At 43.0% G+C, this 22641-nt stretch overlaps 1 protein-coding gene across 1 annotated transcript; it reads left to right on the plus strand.

Annotated features, from left to right (window-relative positions):
• The first annotated feature begins 286 nt into the window (after nt 1-286).
• si:ch211-167b20.8 lies at nt 287-19050 on the plus strand. The gene is made up of 4 exons (XM_046344194.1): nt 287-1474; nt 7262-7308; nt 7559-7644; nt 16371-19050. The coding sequence occupies exons 1-4, from the start codon at nt 627-629 to the stop codon at nt 18213-18215; spliced, it is 2826 nt and encodes a 941-aa protein (XP_046200150.1). The 5' UTR covers nt 287-626; the 3' UTR covers nt 18216-19050.
• Nucleotides 19051-22641: the final 3591 nt, after the last annotated feature.

Consider the following 22641-nt stretch of genomic DNA (forward strand, 5'->3'; position numbering starts at 1 on the left):
CCCTTCAGGTAATGTAAAGGAACTTAAAAACACATCTAACATTGATGTACAATACTGTTGTAATTTGTTATGGCATATTACATAGCCCAATAATAAGAATAATACAGAAGAAAACGTTAGGATTGACCATAATATCCTTTTGCACTGTTTAGGCGTGGTTGATTTCCGTCTAATATGAGTTATGAATATTAAAGCATGTTTCCGAACAGAGTGTAGTAGCCTGGAGGTGGGCGTGTACGTTCTCGGCAAACCGAAACAGAGGGTGGAGTCGCCAGTCCAGGGTTGTACCAACTTCAATAGCAAATTTGGAGCAGGCAATACACAGCTAAAATTAGACGGTTATTCCTCTGGGAATAAGACCTAACTAAAGTTCCAGCTAAGGTCTTCTAAACAAGGAGGACTACCCTGTACGAGCCACAAATGTTGGTATTATAGAGACTAGCACATGCTCCTCAGTGCTCCATTGCCGCCATGCTGTACAACACGTTCTGAAACTCAGGATAAGTGGCAGTTCTGTTCGTAACGCTGGGTTAAAGCTGTACAAACCCATACCACTTGATTCTATTGGATTCTATCCTCTGACCGGTGCTGTTGACAGTCGACTCGAAGGGTGAATAGCCTAGAAAATGTCTTTTTTAACCATACCATCCCAGGAGGGTCTTTTCACCAAGGTGAAGAAAGAGGGGTCATCCGGAGAAGGAGGGTGTTATGACGAAGGCCAGTGTAATTCGGATGAAGAATACGAAGACAGAGAGGAGACAAACGTGCGTCTCATCCCCAGGTGCTCTCCTATCCCAAGGAAACGCGGACGGTCCATCTATGATGAGACCGCAGAGTATCTGAAAATCAAAGATGCAATTCCCAGCAGGAGAGTGTCGTTTGCCGATACAACAGGTAGAGACCTAACCGATGTTAAGGAATTCGTCCAATTTGATTCGGATGATGAGGATGATGCCAGGTGGGAAGAAGAGGAGGCAAAATACCGACCGAAAATCCGTGAACCGACCTACCGCATAAACCCGGAGTGGACCATTCCCACTGCGGCTGCCCTGACGAAAGCAGTACACATTAATAAAGTAGAGGTGGAGAGTGTGTCACCTATTGAAGACGAGCCCTTGGCATTTATCGTGTTTATCCGAGTGCTTAATATTTCATTTAACAAAACTGTGTGCATTCGATCAACTATGGACAGCTGGAGCACCTACTTTGATTGTCCAGCAGATTATGTCCAGGGCGACGGTGAGACTGATAAATTTTCCTTCAAGCTCTCCTTCTGCCCACCGTATCTTCACCATGGGGCTCGCATTGAGTTTGTTGTCCGTTACGAAACTCCAGATGGCGATTACTGGGCGAACAACTCGCAATTGAATTACTCGGTAACTCTTCTCGTGTCCTACGAAGACGATGTAGCACAAGCTAGCCCTTTTGATATGCCAGACCTTACAAGTATCCTGAAAACTGAAAGCAGTTACAGGTAAATTCCCTTGATCATCATCCAAGCATCCTATCAATCTGTTGACGTCAAACAAAATAGACATAGGCCTACTTACTGTAGGCTATGTACAGTAGGCCTATAGCCTAAGCCTAAGGAATGCAAACATGGAAAGGAATGGAAGATAATAGCAAGCCTATAATAAGATGATAATACAATCTGCTATTACACTTTCACATGAATCACATTTGATAATAGTTTTGAGGGACTACTGTGGTTGCTACTACAGTGAGGAAAGTTGTCTAAGGGGTTGTGAGGAAGTCAGGGTGAATGGTCTCAGGACCACTTCTTCCAGGAACACTTGTTCTAGTGCACTGTAAAAATAGAAATACTCAAAACACCATGATTGTGTGATGAAACCATGAGAAGAAGTGCATATTTCCTGAGAACTTCAATTGCTAGGGGTCTGCCACACGTGAGGGAAAATGGCGCAGAACAGCTTCCAGAAAAAAACATAGCTTCCAAGCTAATTGAGGTACACAGTGATTCTGCGCAGAGATTGTGCATGTATGAACTACACATTGACACATCCAGCCCAAAGCGGGAGGTTAAAAAAAGATGTATTTATCGCCAAAGTTCCGGAGCATGTCTTTAATAATAATTAATTCAACTAATTTCAATGATTTCTTAATTTCATTTTACCAAATAAATCATCCAACTTAATATCTTTCTCAAAATGTAAGTAGATTTATTTATGAGGATAAACGAAGATAGAGAACATTTAGTGATTGAACTAATTAGCCGTCTGGTTTTAATCTCCTTGCATTTCCTATCTTGCCGAATCATGGATTGTGAGTAATATATATATAGTTTTACTTTATGATTATTTTACACAATGTTGTATGCACGTTTGAAGAAAGAAAAGTATACTTATATATTACTATTAAGCAGATTTTTTTGTCATGAGGTGTAATGGATCATGATTAAATTATATCAAAACCCTCAGGCAAAATGATGATCAATAATGAGACGTCCCATTCCCACATTTCCAACTTTTAATGGTAGAGGCAAATACAGTATCCTGCAATCCTTGCTTTAAAACCTCCAGCTACTGCTGGTGGATTGAGCACTGTGCTCAGCAGTGCCTGCGAAAATGGGATAAACTGGCAAATGATCAGATACATTCATCAGCTAAAATGCTCCCGAAGAAGGTATCTAATTCTGCGCTAGACAAGATGTGAAACATCATAATATTGTTTTGAAGCTTTAGAGAGAGGAAATGGCACCAAAAGAGAAGGGATCTAATTCTGAACTTAACAGAATTTGAAATACCAACACAGTGTTTTCAACCTTTTCTGGTAGTGCTCCCGGTCCTGGCAAGGTGTTGCACAACACTTGATTAAGTGAAGTTACAACACACCCCATGTCATGTTTCAAAACATCTCAGGATGATGTGTCTCAATACACCTGCAAAGGTAAAGGGATACTTCGGGATTTTGTCAATAAAGCCCTTCATCTACAATACTACAGAGGTAGTTTTGTGAGTCAATGCTAACTAGCATTAGACGCATTGACTGGAAGTCTATGTGTGTACTAGCATGCTAGCAGTTACCATAGACCTCCAGTCATTGCGCTAATACTAGTTTACAATTGCACTAATGCTGCACGCAGAGACAAAAATGGTATCCACAAACTCATCTGACTGTGGGAAAGTAGATTGCCAGAATCCTGAAGTATCCCTTTAAGGTTTGTCCTCCTTTGAGTGAGTGGCTGCTCAGTTATCACTAGTTTTTACAAAGCACCTCATTTTAACAGAGTGGTTGGTTGCAGACAGTGACTTACATTGCAATATAATTGGCCTACCCAACCAGTGCAGTTACGCAAAATCAGATTGGTTTGCATCAGTGGTTTTTGTGGGACAATCTCATAATATTTCAACCAGGTTATATTTTGTGATCCAGTCTCCAGTACATTGAAGGGGGGCGGAGATGGCAGACACATGCACACACACACTCTCAGAATGCCAGCAATCCAGGGGTGTATGAGCTGTGAGGGGGATCGAAATAGCTTGTACAAGGCAGGTGTCACTTTCAGCCCCGCCGTTCTCTGACACTTACCCCTGACCTTTCAATGGAAAACCACAGTTGACATCAACCCAATCCGGTTTCAATGGAATAGGTCATCTCTGAGGCTCTACCTGACTCTTCCCCTTATTGCTCTTTTTGGCCTTATTCCTCCAAAGCAATCTGATCGTCTGCAGGGCTCTCCTTTTCATTGACAGGATCATTTCATTCACAGTGTAGCCTGATAGATAGGCTAGATGGATAGATAGAAAGTGCCCTTCTCTCATAAATGACCAATTGTCTAATTCACACCTCTATTCTTAAAATGATGGTTGTTGCACTCGTATTTGGCAGTCAATTGTGCATCACAGTGTATGCATCAACTGCCACCATGTGATCAATGGAAAACATCACCCCATCATTAAACCCCAAGGCATAATATAAAAACAGTATCTAGATTTCTGTAGTTTTCCACTGCCTCTCAACACTTGGCATCTGTCTGCAATGGCGGTTTGCCATTGAGAAGGATGGGAACATAGGCTACTGAGTTATTGTTTGGCATCTCACACTCACAAGCATGGAACACATGATGAAACTTGTGATCCTGGGGGGTCATCTCCCCCTGAAAACCCTTAAAAAGACTGTATTCCTGGGATATAGGACATAGATGGATCCAGTCACCTGGGTCTTCATTACTCCTGTATGCAGCCTTGAGAGGAGAAAAGGTGGGACAAAGAAGTGAGGCAGCGAAAAAGGTGTTTGGTGGGGGGCACGGAAAACCCCCCTATTAAAAAATGGGTTCCGTAGTTAACTAAACGGAAACCTTTTGAGTGAAATCTGCCATCCTATGCGGGATGTTCGGGAAGTAAGTAAGTAGCCTTGTCTGAGCAACAGCTATAGGGCAGGATTCTATCTCCTATTTCTGTAGCTTTAGGCAGCTTGATATACAAGTACACCCCCTGGACAGGAGAGTCATGAAGAGAATCTCCAAAATAGCTTGCTTTATCAAGGTCATTAGGCCACAGCATCAGTTACCAATACACTTGTGGCTGTTATTTTCCACCTCCTCTGCCAGTTGTTTTGTCACAATTTGTTATATGCAATATCTTATTTCACTACCCCCTGACACTGGAGACCCTTGCTAATATCAGGTTTTCTGCCAATGTCTCTAAATTGATTTTGACTGAATGATGAAGCTAATTTCAGAAGTGACTTTTCGGGGGCCTCCCGAGTAGCACAGTGGTCTAAGGCCCTCCATCGCAGTGCTAGCTGTGCCACTACAGATTCTGGGTAAGAGCTCAGGCTCTGTCGCATCCGGCCGTGACCGGGAAACCCATGGGACGGCGCACAATTGGCCGAGTGTCGTCCGGCTTAAGGGTAGGGTTTGTCCGGCAGGGATGTCTTTGTCCCATCGCGCACTAGCGACTCCTGTGGTGGGCCGGGCACAGTGCACGCTAACACAGTTGCATGGTGTACAGCGTTTCCTCCGACACATTGGTGCTGCTGGCTTCCAGGTTAAGTGGGCATTGTGTCAAGAAGCTGTGTGGCTTGGTTGGGTTGTGTTTCGGAGGACGCACGGCCCTCAACCTTCGCCTCTCCCGAGTCCGTACGGCAGTTGCAGCGATGAGACGAGATTGTAACTACCAATTGGATACCACGAAACTGGGGAGAAAAAGGGGTAGCAGGTTAGGAGAATTTACGTGGCAGGTTTGGAGAATTAGGTTAAGATTAAGAAAATAGTTAGGGTTAACTAAAATGTGAAAATTCACCCAGATGCGACTCGAACAAGCAACTTTTGACGTCACTTTGACATGAACTGCATCCCTTCTAGCCGCGATCCTCTAACTCATGTCAAACCCATTCCACAGAGGGCCAAGTGTCTGTGAGTTTTCACTTCATCTTTGTACTTGATTGATCAATTAAAGTCCCTAATTAGTAAGGAACTCCCCTCACCTGGTTGTCTAGGTCTTAATTAACACCCCAAACTCTTCAGAGAAATGACAAGTGAATGGTAGGTAAAGGGAAAACGCGAAGATCAGGAGGAAGGCGTATCAACTCGCATTTCCAAGAGTGATCATGAGGTATATGTCTTGTGCTATAGTATAAGATTATCTTGGCTTCCATCTTGTAGGCTATGACTCAACAAGTAGTGACCAACACTCCACTCCACTAATGTGTGAGAGTAAGGCTCTGTGAGAACCATGCTTTCTGTAGGCCTACAGTGCATTTGGAAAATATTAAGACATTTTTCCACATTTTGTTACGTTAAAGCCTTATTCTTAAATTGATTCAATTGTTTTTTCCCTCTCAATCTACATACAATACCCGATGATTACAAAGCAAAAACATTTTTTTAGACATTTTTACAAATGCATAAATAATAAAAAAATTCACATTTACGTATGTATTCAGACCCTTTACTCAGCACTTTGTTGAAGCACCATTGGCAGTGATTATAGCCTTGAATCTTCTTGGGTATGACGCTACAAGCTTGGCACACATGTGTTGTGGGAGTTTCTCCCATTCTTCTCTGCAGATCCTCTCAAGCTCTGTCAGGTTGGATGGGGAGCGTCGCTGTACAGCTATTTTCAGGTCTCTCCAGAGATGTGCGATCGGGTTCAAGTCCAGGCTCTGGCTGAGCCACTCAAGGACATTCAGGGACTTGTCCCAAAGCCACCCCTGCATTGTCCTGTTGGAAGATGAGGTTTTCATCAAGGATTTCTCTGTTCATCTTTCCTTCAATCCTGACTAGTCTCTCAGTCCTTGCCACTGAAAAACACCCCCACGGAATGATGCTGCCACCACCATTCTTCACCGTAGGGATGGTGCCAGGTTTCCTCCAGACGTGACACTTGGCCTTCAGGCCAAAGAGTTCAATCTTGGTTTCATCAGACCAGAGAATCTTGTTTCTCATGGTCTGAGAGTAAATTTTGACAAACTCCAAGTTTGTCATATGGCTGTCATATGCCTTTTACTGAGGAGTGACTTCCGTCTGGCCACTCCACCGTAAAGTTCTGATTGTTGGGAGTGCTGCAGAGATGATTGTCCTTCTAGAATGTTCTCCCATCTCCACAGAAGAATGCTGGAAACTTGTCAGAGTGACTATCGGGTTCTTGGTCACCTCCCTGACCAAGGCCCTTCTTTCAAACTTCTTCCATTTAAGAATTATGAAGGCCACTGTGTTCTTGGGGACCTTCAATGCTGCAGACATTTTATGGTAGCCTGCCCAGATCTGTGACTTGATACAATCCTTTCCCGGAGCTCTACGGACAATTCCGACCTCATGGCTTGGTTTCTGCTCTGACATGCACTGTCAACTGTGGGACCTTATATAGACAGGTGTGTGCGTTTCCAAATAATGTCCAATCAATCTACAGGTGGACTCCAATCAAGTTGTAGAAAAATCTCAAGGATGATCAATGGAAACAGGGTGCACCTGAGGGTCTGAATACTTATGTAAATAAGGTATTCTGGTTTTTATTGTTGACACATTTGCAAAAAGTTCAAAAAAACAGTTTTAACTTTGTCATTATGGGGCATTTTGTGTAGGTTGATGAGGAAAAATAAGTCTGTAACGTATCAAAATGTTGATTAAGGGAAGGGGTCTGAACACTTTCCGAATGCACTGTATGTCTCGTGTTCTGAAAAACATTAACATAAGATCATGCTGATCAAATGTATATTTACATTTATCTTTACAATAGGATCATGAGTGTCTTCATTGCAGTGCCATTGGTTAACAGTCATGTTCTGTCTTTGCTTTCAGTATGGAGGATTCTGACTACTTTGCACAGTTCCCAGAGAAGGGTGAAGGTAAAGCAGGAGTGCTGCATATGACTATCACACAGAGTTATTACAAAGTTGTAAAAGGATGAAACAAAAGAGAGAGAGTAAGGAGACATTTTTCTATCCCTATTTTGACTCTCGCTATATTCACTGTTTCAATCATACTGTTTCCTCTCAGGCCAGTCCAATGCATACAATGTACGTACAGAGTTTTACATGAAAGTGTACATTTAGAATAATGGGTAGTGTGATTAACTGTTGACCTTTGTTTTTGAAGATGAACCGGTGACTAAGCCAGTGCCAGACATGTTGAAGCCCAGTCCTCAGTGTCCAGTCATTCTTCAACCAGAGCTTGACATAGAGGTAACGGTGGAATAACTCATCAGTATTTCTTACCAGTTATCTTTGAACTTGTATTCATATATTTGTACTACATTCTCTATGTTGTACATTTAATCTTGGTACATTTAGGGATGACACACTCTCGGGTTGTGAAAGTGTAGAGGAACACTTTGTGTACAGTTAAAGGAATTCAGTTTTCTTGAACTGTTCAGTCAATTCAGCACCTGGAAAAGTTCCATTGGATATGCACATCTTAGGCCTCATACGTGTTTGGAACAGTTTGTCATCGCCAGGACGAGGATTTAATGGGGCACACACCATCAGAGGCATTGTTGTGATAACATGTTAGTACAATGTTGATGCTAGTATAATAACAGGGTTACCGTACAGTTACAGCAACTTAATATGAAGTGTAAACCGGTAGATACAGTATAACAGAACTGCAGAAATGATTTGTAAGAATGGTCGTAAATATTTTCATCAGCTAATTGAATAGAATGGCAATATGGATATGAATGAATATGGCACATAGCTAGCAGAGCCATAGATGTATGAATCTGTAGTTAATGCCTTCCCCTCAGCAGATCGGCTGAAGTCATAAACTTCACTGTAATTTCTATGCATTCAATCTCATGCATGTTTAGCTATCTCCTTATTGAATCCCAGAGTGTGTTGGTTAGTGTTACAGTTTAAAGTTTCAGGTTAAATAACTAGACTATGTTATTTTATTCAATTATGGCTGAATCCTAACTTGAGAACTGTACTTCCAGTTAAAACTTTCACATAAATCTCCTATTGACATCAATGCATGATTTTCAGCGAAACTGCAAATTCATTAGATCTTAGGTTTCAGCCCATATTAGATTTTTCGTTCATTAGGGCATAAAATAATTATATTAGAATTGTTCTTAATTTGACATGCGACAACAAGTAGTGGCAAATATGTTCTGTTCTTAAATATGGGTGAATTGACTAATAAAGTGCAATAATTTTCAAACTAATATTTTTTTTCTCCAATGACAATTCATTTCACAGCTCATTGAAGCTTCAGCCACAATTTAGGTAATGTGCACGCTTGATGGCCACAAACTGCATGAGCTGTTTTTACTACTTGTATCATTTGTATTTCAGTTCTTATTAGGGTTGAATAGTGGTAACCCAGTTACCAATATTTACTGGAATTTACCACTCAAAACCACCACTCCCTTTTCCCAGGATAAATAACTGGGATAAATAACTGTGAGAAACTGGTAGATTATAATCAAATCCAATCAAATTGTATTTGTCACATGCGCCGAATACAACAGGTGTAGATCTTACAGTGAAATGCTTACTTACAAGCCCTTAACCAACAATGCAGTCTGGGTAGCCATTTGATTAGCTGTTCAGGAGTCTTAAGGCTTGGGGGTAGTGCTTGCCAAGCTGTAGCAGAGAGAACCGTCTATGTGTAGGCTGGCTGGAGTCTCTGACATTTTTTAGGGCCTTCCTCTGACACTGCCTGGTATAGAGGTCCTGGATGGTAGGAAGCTTGGCCCCGGTGATGTACTGGGCTGTTCGCACTACCCTCTGTAGTGCCTTGTGGTCGGAGGCCGAGCAGTTGCCATACCAGGCAGTGATGCAACCCGTCCGGATGCTCTCGATGGTGCAGCTGTAAAACCTTTTGAGGATCTTAGGACACATGCCAAAACTTTTCAGTCTCCTGTGTGGGAATAGGGTTTGTCATGCCCTCTTTGCGACTTTCTTGGTGTGCTTGGACCATGTTAGTTTGTTGTTGATGTAGACTCCAAGGAACTTGAAGCTCTCAACCTGTTCCACTACAGCCCCATCGATGTGAATGGAGGCGTGTTCAGGCCTCCTTTTCCAGTAGTCCACAATCATCTCCTTTGTCTTGATCACATTGAGGGAGAGGTTGTTGTCCTTGCAACACACGGTCAGGTCTCTCACCTCCTCCCTGTCGTTGTCAGTGATCAGGCCTACCACTGTTATGTCATCAGCAAACTTGATGATGGTGTTGGAGTCGTGCCTGGCCGTGCAGTCATGAGTGAACAGAGAGTACAGGAGGGGACTGAGCACGGACCCCTGAGGGTCCCCGTGTTGAGGATCAGCGTGGCGGATGTGTTGTTACCTACCCTTACCACCTGGGGGCGGCCCGTCAGGAAGTCCAGGATCCAGTTGCAGAGGGAGGTGTTTAGTCCTTAGCTTAGTGATGAGCTTTGAGGGCACTATGGTGTTGAATGCTGAGCTGAAGTCAATGAATAGCATTCTCACATAGGTGTTCCTTTTGTCCAGGTGGGAATGGGCAGTGTGGAGTGCAATAGAGGTTGCATCATCTGTGGATCTGTTGGTGCGGTATGCAAATTGGAGTGGGTCTAGGGTTTCTGGAATAATGGCGTTGATGTGAGCCATGACCAGTCTTTCAAAGTGTTTCATGGCTACAGATGTGCTACTGGTCAGTAGTCATATAGGCAGGTTACCTTAGTGTTCTTGGGCACAGGGACTATGGTGGTCTGCTTGAAACATGTTGGTATTACAGACAAATTATAAGAATGTATTTATAGCAACAGCATGGCGTGAAATGGAACTGTTAAATGATATGCAATGCCTAAATCTGTCTACGGCCTCTGCATGATGAATCAACGCTCAGGGTCAACTCATCTTGATAACTTTATTCATTGTGATAGGTAGGCATACATTTGCTGCAGTATAGCCTATTTTACACTAATATAAAGACAGAATCCGTGTCTAATTTACCCATCTACATCTGGCATTGTTTTTTAATTGTAAAGATGATTATGTTTTTTATTGCAGCTCCAGAATTTAAAACAGCCTTTCACTTGAATATTGTTGCTTTAAATCAGTGCACGAGGGAGCAGTCTCTCTCAGTCTTTCTCGCTCTCCATCAACTCCATTCATATTGCATCCAAATAGATAATTATGTTCTATATTGATATATACCCTATATATAGATTTCCTAGCCTACCTCTTTTAGGTAACACATTCAATGCAGTATTTGCATTATATTTAGCTAAATAATGATGGGTTATTCATGAGAAGCGTCTAACTTATAGCCTCTGTCTCTGCGCAATATGCTAGCACCTGTGCCTCGCTGGCCTTTCCTTAAAAAAAACGCTCCTTAGCTCTTGGAGTCCAATGCAGGACAAGCTAGACTAGAATAGCTTGTTGGACATACAGTGGCACGAAACAGTATGTGAACCCTTTGGAATTATCTGGATTGCTGCATAAATTGGTCATAAAATTAGATTGGATCTTCATCTAACTCACAACAACAGACAAACACAGTCTGCTTAAACTAATAACACACAAATTATTGTATTTTTCTTGTCTATATTGAATACATAGTTTAAACATTCACAGTGTAGGTTGGAAGAAGTATGTAAACCCCTAGGCTAATGACTTCTCTAAAAGCTAATTGGAGTCCGGAGTCAGCCAACCTGGAGTACAATCATTGAGACGAGATTGGAGATGTTGGTTAGAGGTGCCCTGCCCAATAGAAAACACTCACAAAAATTGAGTTTGCTATTCACAAGAAGCATTGCCTGATGTGAACCATGCCTTAACAAAAGAGATCTCAGAAGACCCAAGATTAAAAATGGTTGACTTTCATAAAGCTGGAAAGGGTTTCCAAAGTATCTCTAAAAGCCTTGATGTTCATCAGTCCACAGTAAGACAAATTGTCTATGAATGGAGAAAGTTCAGCACTGTTGCTACTCTCCCTAGGAGTGGCCATCCTGCAAAGATGACTGCAAGAGCACAGTGCAGAATGCTCAATGAAGTTAAGAAGAATCCTAGTGTCAGCTAAAGACTTACAGAAATCTCTGGAACATGCTAACATCTCTGTTGACGAATCTACGATTCGTAAAACACTAAACAAGAATGGTGCTCATGGGAGGACACCACGGAAGAAACCACTGCTGTCCAAAAAAAACATTGCTGCACATCTGAAGTTCGCAAAAGAGCATCTGGATTTTCCACAGCGCTACTGGCAAAATATTATGTGGACAGAAGAAACTACAGCTGATTTGTTTGGAAGGAACACACAACACTATGTGTGGAGGAAAAGAAGGCACAGCACACCAACATCAAAACCTCATCCCAACCGTAAAGTATGGTGGAGGGAGCATCATGGTTTGGAGTTGCTTTGCTGCCTCAGGGCCTGGACAGCATGCTATCATCCTTGGAAAAAATAATTCCCAAGTTTATCAAGACATTTTGCAGGAGAATGCAAGGATTTCTGTCTGCTAATTGGAGCTCAACAGAAGTTGGGTGATGCAACAGGACAACAACCCAAAACACAGAAGTAAATCAACAACAGAATGGCTTCAACAGAAGAAAATACGCCTTCTGGAGTGGCCCAGTCAGAGTCCTGACCTCAACCAGATTGAGATGCTGTGGCATGACCTCAAGAGAGCGGTTGACACCAGACATCCCAAGAATATTGCTGAACTGAAATAGTTTTGTAAAGAGGAATGTTCCAAAATTCCTCCTGACCGTTGTGCAGGTCTGATCTGCAACTACAGAACACGTTTGGTTGAGGTTATTGTTGCCAAAGTAGGGTCAACCAGTTATTAAAACCAAGGGTTCACACACTTTCCCCACCCTGCACTGTGAATGTTTACACGGTGTGTTCAATAAAGACATGGAAATGTATAATTGTTTGTGTGTTATTAAGCAGACTGTGTTTGTCTATTGTTGTGACTTAGATGAAGATCAAATGCTATGACCAATTCATGCAGAAGTCCAGGTAATTCCAAAGGGTTCACATACTGTTTCTTGCCACTACATTTGTTTTTGCATTTCTTATACCAATAGACTATTCCAAGAGGGACGCAAGCTCTTTTTTTGCTGAACGTTAAATACAGCAGCCAATAGAACGGGTAGTTTGAAAGAAAAGCGAACGTGTGATGGCGGAAGGCTATGTCAATTATTTATTCAGACCCAAAACCATTCAATCTTCGTGAAGAGAAGTGAAAGCCTTCTGCGTCTAATTCTAGTCCTATATTTTTCAAGGATGTCATTAGAATGATGAAAATAAGGAAAACGAAATGTATTAAATTTAACTGTTGAAAGCGAGGAAAGAATGAAGCAACAATAGAGAGAAAAATGAGGTAGGCTAATAACATTAGGGGGAATGCTATGTCAGCTTACTAATTATACAAATATTATATTTCTAAATGAAAATCAAATTCGCTAGTCTATACTTGTAACTTTGTAGGTCGAATATGCTCCACCAGAATCACATGTTGTCTTCTGCTTTATCATGGTTTGAACAATGTTTTTTATTTTTTTATTTTACCTTTATTTAACTAGGCAAGTCAGTTAAGAACAAATTCTTATTTTCAATGGCGGCCTAGGAACAGTGGGTTAACTGCCTGTTCAAGGGCAGAACGACAGATTTTGTACCTTATCAGCTCAGGGATTTGAACTTGCAACCTTTCGGTTACTAGTCCAATGCTCTAACCACTAGGCTACCCTGCCGCCCCGATGTGTGTTAGTCCAGTCCATATAATAAAGTATAATACAGTACAGTAATGCAGTTCACACTCAAAAAGACTAGCCTACTGGAGCTAGTTTAATTTATTTTCCCAAGAGCGCATATAGCTAGCTACATCTATGGGCTTTTATGTTTTTCTGTCGCAGGTAATGTGCAGTAGCCAATATCATATATGTATTGGATAATGGCACAATCATTTAGGATATTTTGGTCTCGGGCTCATTAAATGTTGTTAATGTCGGACTCATTAAATGTCGTTAATATATGGCTCATCAGGGTCAGGTAGCATCAGGTTTTACATTTCAAAGCTGATGAAAGCTCTAATCAAATCCAGACATATTTACAGTTGAAGTCGGAAGTTGACATACACCTTAGCCAAATACATTCAAACTCAGTTTTTCACAATTCCTGACATTTGACCCAAGTAAAAATTCCCCCTCTTAGGTCAGTTAGGAGCACCACTTTATTTTAAGAATGTGAAATGTCAGAATAATAGTAGAGAGAATGATTTATTTCAGCTTTTATTTCTTTCATCACATTCCCAAGGGGTCATAAGTTTACATACACTCAATTCGTTTTTGTTAGCATTGCCTTTAAATTGTTTAACTTGGGTCAAACATTTTGGGTAGCCTTCCACAAGCTTCCCACAATAAGTTGGGTGAATTTTGGCCCATTCCTCCTGACAGAGCTGGTGTAACTGAGTCAGGTTTGTAGGCCTCCTTGCTCGCACACGCTTTTTCAGTTCTGCCCACACATTTTCTATATGATTGAGAGGTCAGGGCTTTGTGATGGCCACTCCAATACCTTGACTTTGTTGTCCTTAAGCCATTTTGCCACAACTTTGGAAGTATGATTGGGGTCATTGTCCATTTGGAAGACCCATTTGTGACCAAGCTTTAACCTACTGACTGATGTCTTTTGATGTTGCTTCAATATATCCACATAATTTTCCATCCTCATGAGGCCATATATTTTGTGAAGTGCACCAGTCCCTCCTGCAGCAAAGCACCCCCACAAAATGATGCTGCCACCCCCGTGCTTCATGGTTGGGATGGTGTTCTTCGACTTGCAAGCTTCCCCCTTTTTCCTACAAACATAACAATGGTCATTATGGCCAAACAGTTCCATTTTTGTTTCATGAGACCAGATGACATTTCTCCAAAAGTACAATTTTTGTCCTCATGTGCAGTTGCAAACTGTAGTCTGGCTTTTTCTATGGCTGTTTTGGAACAGTGGCTTCTTCCTTGCTGAGCGGCCTTTCAGGTTATGTCGATATAGGACTCGTTTTACTGTGGATATAGATACTTTTGTACCTGTTTCCTCCAGCATCTTCACAAGGTCCTTTGCTGTTGTTCTGGGATTGATTTGCACTCTTCGCACCAAAGTATGTTCATCTCTAGGAGACAGAACCTGTCTCCTTCCTGAGCGTTATGACAGCTGTGTGGTCTCATGGTGTTTATACTTGCGTACTATTGTTTGTACAGATGAATGTGGTACCTTCAGGTGTTTGGAAATTGCTCCCAAGGATGAACCAGACTTGTGGAGGTCTACAATAGTTTTTTTGAGGTCTTGGCTGATTTCTTTTGATTTTCCCATGATGTCAAGCACAGAGGCACTGAGTTTGAAGGTAGGCCTTGAAATACATCCACAGGTACACCTCCAATTGACTCAAGTGATGTCAATTAGCCTATCAGTAGCTTCAAACGCCATGACATCATTTTCTGAAATTGTCCAAGCTGTTTAAAGGCACAGTCAACTTAGTGTATGTAAACTTCTGACCCACTGGAATTGTGATACAGTGAATTATAAGTGAAATAATCTCTCTGTTAACAATTGTTGGAAAAATGACTTGTGTCATGCACAAAGTAGATGTCCTAACCGACTTGCCAAAACTATAGTTTGTTAACAAGAAATGTGTGGAGTGTTTAAAAAACTAGTTTTAATGACTCCAATGTAAATGTATTTAAACTTCCGACTTCAACTATATATGCTTTATAATGCGTTTAATGACACTTCCAGATTTGGTGGGAAATACCAGGTTACCTGGCAGAAAAGTGATTTATTCTCGGGATGGAACATTTGTAAAATACCGGGACATTTTTCAACCCTAGTTCTTATTCACCATGTGCATGATTTTGCATCAGAGTTTGAGTGTTTCATCATTTGCCACCTATTTCTTAATAACACAAATGGCTCAGTCATGACAGACGATCTTTCTGTAACAGTAGCCATTCTATTGTAGTATATCAGTGGCCTACCAGTGGAGGCTGCTGAGTGGACGACAGCTGATAATAATGGCTGGAATGGTATTGATGGAATGGTATCAACAAACACATTGTTTTTATGTGTTTGATATCATTCCATTCACTCCATTCCAGCCAAAAGACTCTGTTCCAATGTCCGTCCTCCCCTCAGCAGCCTCCACCGTAGCCTACATACAATATATTTACTGATATTCTTATAAAGAATATCAATCTAAGGGTATCATGCCTTAGAAAATTTGAATTAGCAAATGATCCATCGTCTTGGTATGGATGTTTCAACAAGTGTCATGTAAGTGTTTACTCAATCTAAAACATATGACGTCCATATGGTTTTATCTATACAGCCTGTATATGTGTGTGCGTGTTTCTTTAGAAGCCATATATGTAATGTTTCATCCTTATCATCCACTGTCCTTCGAATGAACAATTGCCATATTTTAATGTCTAAGATCATTAGTAGTTTTTTGGGGGGGGGAGAGTTGCACAGTCTTCCATTGAGGGTAAGTGTAATTGTTAATTTGGTACCATTTATTTTGGATGAACAGATAAACACAATTATTTTGGATTTAAGATTGATAGATAATTATTGGTTGTTGATTGCTGTCAGTGTATTTTGTCTCCTACATAAATGCATGGGTCATGTAAACATACATTTGACCTTTTATGATATGTCCTCCACAATGTTTTATAACATCAGCATGGATTCCAAACGTTCAGTATGCATTGAGTTGCTTTTCCTCTGTGGTGATATTAGTGTTCAACACAATTTGTGACTCGTCCCTGTGCCTCAAAGCTAGCCTGGTACCAGATCTACAGTATTTGTGCTGTATAGCTAACTCTTAGATTCTTTGTCATGTCAAACAACAACCTTAGCAGTTGGCTGTACAGAAAAAAACAGATCTGCAACCATTCTACCCAAAAGCTCCCATGGTGGTCACTGTTATTTCTTTATTTTTGTGTTATTCCTACAGACTGCCGATGACATACCCAGTTCTCCTCTCCCAGCCAACCTAGACATTCCATTAGCAGATGGAACACTGTCCAGTGCCACTGTATCCCTGGGTAAACAATCACCTCATGTGTTTTCCACATCCACAACACAAGCCAATGAAGTACTATCCAAACCTGTAGCATCTGAAGCCAACCAACTGACAACTGAACCAGAGCCTTCACAGGAACTGGACTGTGAATTACTAAAACTGGATTGTGAAATACCCAAACTGGACTCTGAATTAGAAGAACATGTTCCACCACCACTCCACATCAGCATTGCTGAAGCATCAGATGGCAAGAAGGAGGAAAAGGGAGGAACCTTCCAGGTGGAGCCCAAAGATAGTAGTCAACCCACACCTATGCATGTTCCTTCACCTCTCCCCAGCAATATGGAAGAAGTCTTAGATGGTGAGAAAGAGAAGGAGGAGGATAGTAGTCCCTCTACACACCTGCACATTCTAACACCACCTCATGTCAGCATTGCTGAAGCATCAGATGACAAGAATGAGGAAAAGGGAGGAGGAACATCCCAGGAAGAGCCCACAGACAGTAGTTCTTCCACACCTCGGAGCTCGTCTCCAACACCTCTCCACAGCAGCATGACTGAAGCCTCAGATGTTGATGAGGAGGGAAAAGAGGAGGAGGAGGGAGGAGCCTTCACACTGGAACACACAGAACCACACTCCGAACTTGACCCCCCTCTTACGGAGATCCAAGCCAACATGCCTTCTTCACTGGAAGATGTTTTATATCAGAGTGTGCTTTCTGCAACACCAAATGTAGTGGTGGGGAAGTTGGTGGAGGAGGAGGAGGATGTTGAGGAGGTGGAGATCGAGGTGCCGGAGCATGGGTCAAAGGTGGAGGAGGATCCAAGGCAGGAAGCAGAGAAAGATGCCGAGGAGGAAAATGAGAAGTCCTTCAGAATTCAGGAGACAAGCACCAGCTCCTCAAGTCGCCTAGAACATCCCTCAGATTCCACCCACTGTAAGCTCAGCAGAGCTGAAGAGGGTAGCAAATCCCAGATAAAGGTTTTCTCTGAGGCCTCCCCATCTCTCTCTGAAGAGTCTGATGATAAGCAGCTGACATCAATGGATGACGGCATGGCCAGAGAAGATGGAGTCCTGATGCTAGAGGCTGTTGGGCCCAAGCTAGAGAGCTTCCAGGCAGGTGGCGAAGTAGGTGTAGTTGTAGATGTAGTAGCCATCTGTCCGTGGCACCCTCCCATGGTGCCCGTGACACACCTTGGGCCCACAGGAGAGGACAGAATGACCCAGAGTCTGGCCAGCGACACTGCTGAGCTGCCCAATGACATCTCACAGACATCCCACCCTGTGTCTCACCAGCGCTTCAAGCGAGGGGTGGCAGCCGGCCTGAGCGAGCTGGCAGCTGTGCTCTCTGAGGACTCAGGCAACTCTAAGCAGCAGGATGACATCACTGCTAGGGAACACACCACTCCTGGGTTGGAGAGCCAGACACCTCTGGGAGTTCAGTGCAAAACCTTATATTTTGCAGTCACAGAGAACATCTCAGAGTCATCCATGACCATGACCCAAGATGGTACTAGCAGTTCAAATGAGGAAGACGCTACTTCGGCTGACGAAGAGGAGGAGACTTTCCAGGTTTCCTCAGAAACAGGTCTACCAAGCAGATCATCAGAGGCTCAGATCACCAAGCCCCTAAGCCCCCAGGCTGAACCGACCCTGGACAGGACACTGATCCCATCCATCATATTCCTGAGTGTGGCTATCGGTCTCGTCGTCGGGCTTCATGAACCCAGCACCTTCCTCTTCATGGGACTATTCCTTGTCTCCCTCTGTTTCTGAGGTGTTTTGAGGGGTTCCTCCTTTTAAAATGTGTGAAGTGACTTAACCCCTTTTTAAGTGCCTTTTCATGTTACCAAACAATGTTGTATTATGTGCACAATTGGTTCCTGGTGTTTTATTTTAAATGTGTGCCTGTGGAAGTGTGTATATTTTTGTTTGTTTTCACAAAAGAGAAGGGATCTTGTTCGTTAAAAGTAGCGAGAAGTTAATTGGATTTCCAGTGTAACCATGCCAAGAGTTAGTCAAAAAACTGTTTGAGTTCGTTAAAACATAGCCATGCAAAACTAAGGCCTAATTTTGTTCTTAAAGGGTTTGATTTTGTGTATAAAACATGGAAATCCAAAGAATTGTTGAGAAGTGTGACTGTCGGCTGTTTGGAATGGGAATGTATGTTCTAGATTGGGCTGGGAGACTGAAACTGGTGAAGCAGTAGATTGTAAGGTAAACACAGGTTCCTTGGGTAAGGACAGTAGCTACAAGATAAAGTATGTTTATATGACTGCCTAATGCAAAATGTTGTCATTTGTGCTCTGAGAATTGCCAGTCCTCACATTTTAGAATAGTGGTGTGCTGTGGTAATCCTTTTACAGTAGTCTACTGTTGCTGCTACCAGATGGTAGTTCATGCAAGTTAAAGCCTACACAGTTTCACAATTTATCTAGCCACAAATCTAGATAGACAGAAATAAGACTGACTTAGTTTTAACAACTCTTCACTGTGATGATACCTGAAAGGATGTTTGAAGTGATTTATGTGTTTGCAGTGTGTGTATGTCTGGGTATGGTGCGTTATGGTTCCCATAAAATCAGATGAATAAACTATGTGCTGATCTTTATTTCTGTCTTATCTCTTTCTTTTCTTCTTTCTTTCTTTCGCTCTGTTCTAATTAATATGATTCTAAATACTGACACACAAAATCACACCTGTACTCATTTTGAGGTAAGCCATTTTCATCCACAGTCACAAGACAAATTACTAACTGATAAAAATCTACCACGCATAAAGTTGTGACAAACATTAAAGACACTTTTTGATATAGTATAAGACTATAGTTTAACAATAATATGTTTTATCAGCCTCTAGCTCAGGGATCATGATCTAGATTCAGCCGTGGGCTGATTTTTCTTGAACGGATGGTCAGGGGGCCGGAACATAATTACAAATCATTTGTGGACTGCAAATTGACTGCAATTGAAGCCCAAATAGAATCATAAAACACGGGACGAGATGTTAAAAACTGTCCATTGTGCCAATAGATGGAATGCACTCGCATGAGATTTGCCGTGATGTTGACAGAGTGGCATGGGAGGTTTATTTCTTAGACTGGGGTAAGATGTCAATTTTTGGGACACATCCTCAGTAGTGTGCCTTCGAATCAGTGGGTGTTTCGGCCTTTAATCACTAAACACCCTCATCAAAGGTGGCCAGCTAAAGGGTGATCAAGCCTTAGCTTGTGTCCCATGCCCAATTAAGATGTCCCACAGGACTGTGCAAGGCAGGGGCGTCCTCTTCCCTGAGCCAGCCATACAGCTGACCGCATACCGCATATGCCCTCCTCAAGTTGGAGGGATCTGAATTGAGTTCTCAGGTGGGGGTGAGGGGTCATGAAGTTATAGCCCAGCAAGTGTCCTTCCGTTTGATCCAGATCCACTGGCTACCTCTTTCAGCTTCTTGAGAAACTGCTCTGACGGTCTGCCGCAGAGCCTGTCCATGGATTCCAAGTTCTTTCAGCAACCTGATGATGGAAGAAGCCACGAATCCTCTGCATCCCACTTCAACTGGCCAGACTTTTGCATTCCAGCCACGCTGAGTTGCGTCTGCTGCCAACTCTGTGTAACGCAGTTTCTTACGCTCTTAGGCCTCTTCAACAGAGTTTTCCCACGGGACTGTGAGCTCTATGATGTACACAGTCTTTCGTGAAGGGGACCAGAGTACCATGTCTGGCCTAAGGTTGGTAGAAGCAATCTCAGGGGGAAAAATGAGTTGCTGGCCAATATCGACAAGCATCTTCCAGTCCCGGGCCATGGCTAGGTGTCCAGTTTCTGGCTTTGTAGGAGGATACTTGGGCCTTTTCTGTCCCTCCCGGATGAATGTTGTTGTTTTGACGGGATTGCTTGTTTTTGGAGGTAATGAATTGGTTGCACTCCTCTTGGTCTCAAGTGCTGCAGCCAGGCTCTTGAGGACCTGATTGTGCCTCCAGGTGTAGCGGCCTTGTGAGAGGCTGGTCTTGCAACCTGTCATATGCCTGAGAGTCGCTGGAGCTGGGCAGAGGGGGCAGGTCGAGTCATCGCCATACCATTGATGTAGATTTTTTGGTGATGGAAGCACATCATAAACAGCTCTTATGATGAAGCTGATGTTGCTTGCCTCCATTTGCCAAAGCTCACTCCAGTTGATCTTTCTCCTCTCCAGGCCTTCCCACCGCGTCCATTGCCCTTGTTTAGCAAGAGAGACAGCCTTTGTACTTCTTGCAGTCTCCTCCTGTCTGCGCACCTCCTCGACCACCAGCTTCCTGCGTTCAGATGTTGTTGTCTTATGGAACGTTGGTTTGCTTGCTGCCAGGCCAAAGCCTCCTCTTCCATGCTGGATATTCCCCACAATGTCTTGGTGTCTCAGGGCTGATGTTGCTTGCTGCACAGCCTTGGATGATGTCCATTTCCGTCCAGTTTGTAGGGGAGGTGCAGCCTTGCTAATGGTCTGGTCTTTGGAGTCCTTCAATGTCATCTGAAGTCTTACTTTAGAGCACTTGTACTCCTCCGTTAGACTTGTAAGAGGTAGTTCAAGGACCCCTTTGCCATAGAGGCCGATGTTACTCAGGCATCGTGGGACACCCAGCCATTTCTTCACGTATGAGGTAATGGTTCGCTCCATCTTCTCCACTGTTGTTATTGGGACCTCATAGACGGTGATTGGCCACATTACCCGGGGGAGAAGTCCAAACTGTAGGCACCAGAGCTTGAGCCTCCCAGGCAGTAGGGTCTTGTTGATGTTCTCAAGACCGTCGGCGATGTCCTGCCTTACTTGCTGCACTTGATCTTTATCCCGGAGGCTTTCGTTGTACCATCTACCCAGGCTCTTGATGGGTTGCTCAGACACCGTTGGTATCGGGTCATCTCCAATGCAGAACCTCACATCTTTAAGCTGTCCCTTGACTATGGAGATGCTTCGAGATTTGCTTGGCTTGATTTTCATCCGTGCCCACTTGATGTTATCCTGCAGTTTTGCAAGTAGCCGCCTGGTGCATGCTGCAGTGGTGGTCAGTGTAGTCATGTCATCCATGTATGCTCGGATAGGTGGGAGACGGAGCCCTTCCTTAGTTCTCTCACCGCCGACCACCCATCTCGATGCCCTGATGATGACTTCCATGGCCATAGTGAAGGCCAGAGGAGAAATTGTACAGCCTGCCATTATGCCTACTTCCAAGCGCTGCCATGTTGTTGTGAAGTCAGGTGTTGTGAAACACAATTGCAGATCTTGGAAATAGGCCTTTACCAGTGTAGTGATGGGTTCTGGTACGTGGAAAATGTTGAAGGATTCCCAGAGGAGTTCATGCGGAACTGAGCCAAAGGCATTGGCCAAGTCGAGGAAGATGACATAGAGGTCTCTCTTGTCCTTCTTAGCTGTTTGGATCTGGTGCCAAATCATACTAGTATGTTCCAGGCAACCAGAGAAATCAGGAATGCCTGCTTTCTGTACAGATGTATCAATGTACTTGTTCCTTTCCAGATAAGTGGACAGCCTCTGTGCTATTATACTGAAAAAGATCTTCCCTTCGACGTTGAGAAGGGAGATTGGTCGGAATTGACTGATGTCTGTCGCATCCTTCTCTTTCGGGATTAGCACACCACCAGCCCTTCGCCATGCCTTTGGTATTATTTCCTTCTGCCACACTATCCTCATGAGCCTCCAAAGAAAGCGTAGAACATCCGGGGCGTTCTTGTAGAGCTTGTATGGTACTCCATTAGACCCAGGAGCCGAGGCCGCTCTTGCTCTTCGGACAACGTTCTCTACTTCCCTCCATTTTGGAGGGTCAGTGTCCAGATTGAATTCTGGTGGTTGAATATGTGGGATGTCATGTGGGATGATTATCTGCTCATGCCTTTTCATGTCCTGGTGGACCTTTTCCAGATGTTCTTCCAGTTCAGGCTTTGTAGTTTTTAGGATTATGCACTTTTCCTTTGCGAAGAGATCTTTGACAAACTTAAAGGGTTTTTTATAGAACCGTGTTCTTGAGTGTTCCTTCTTCCTACGAAGTTTCCTTAAGTTTTCCGCTCTTCGCAAGGTTGCCAGCCGACATTTAATGTCTGCTTGGAGTAGCATGAGACCTTCTCTCTCTGCATCAGAGGCCTTCTTCCACTGCTTCCTCAGCTGCCTTCTCTCTCTGACAAGTATCTCGATCTCCTGCTGTCTCCTAGATTTGGCTGGC

This window comes from Oncorhynchus gorbuscha, linkage group LG03 (assembly GCF_021184085.1).
Source record: "Oncorhynchus gorbuscha isolate QuinsamMale2020 ecotype Even-year linkage group LG03, OgorEven_v1.0, whole genome shotgun sequence".
NCBI lineage: Eukaryota > Metazoa > Chordata > Actinopteri > Salmoniformes > Salmonidae > Oncorhynchus > Oncorhynchus gorbuscha.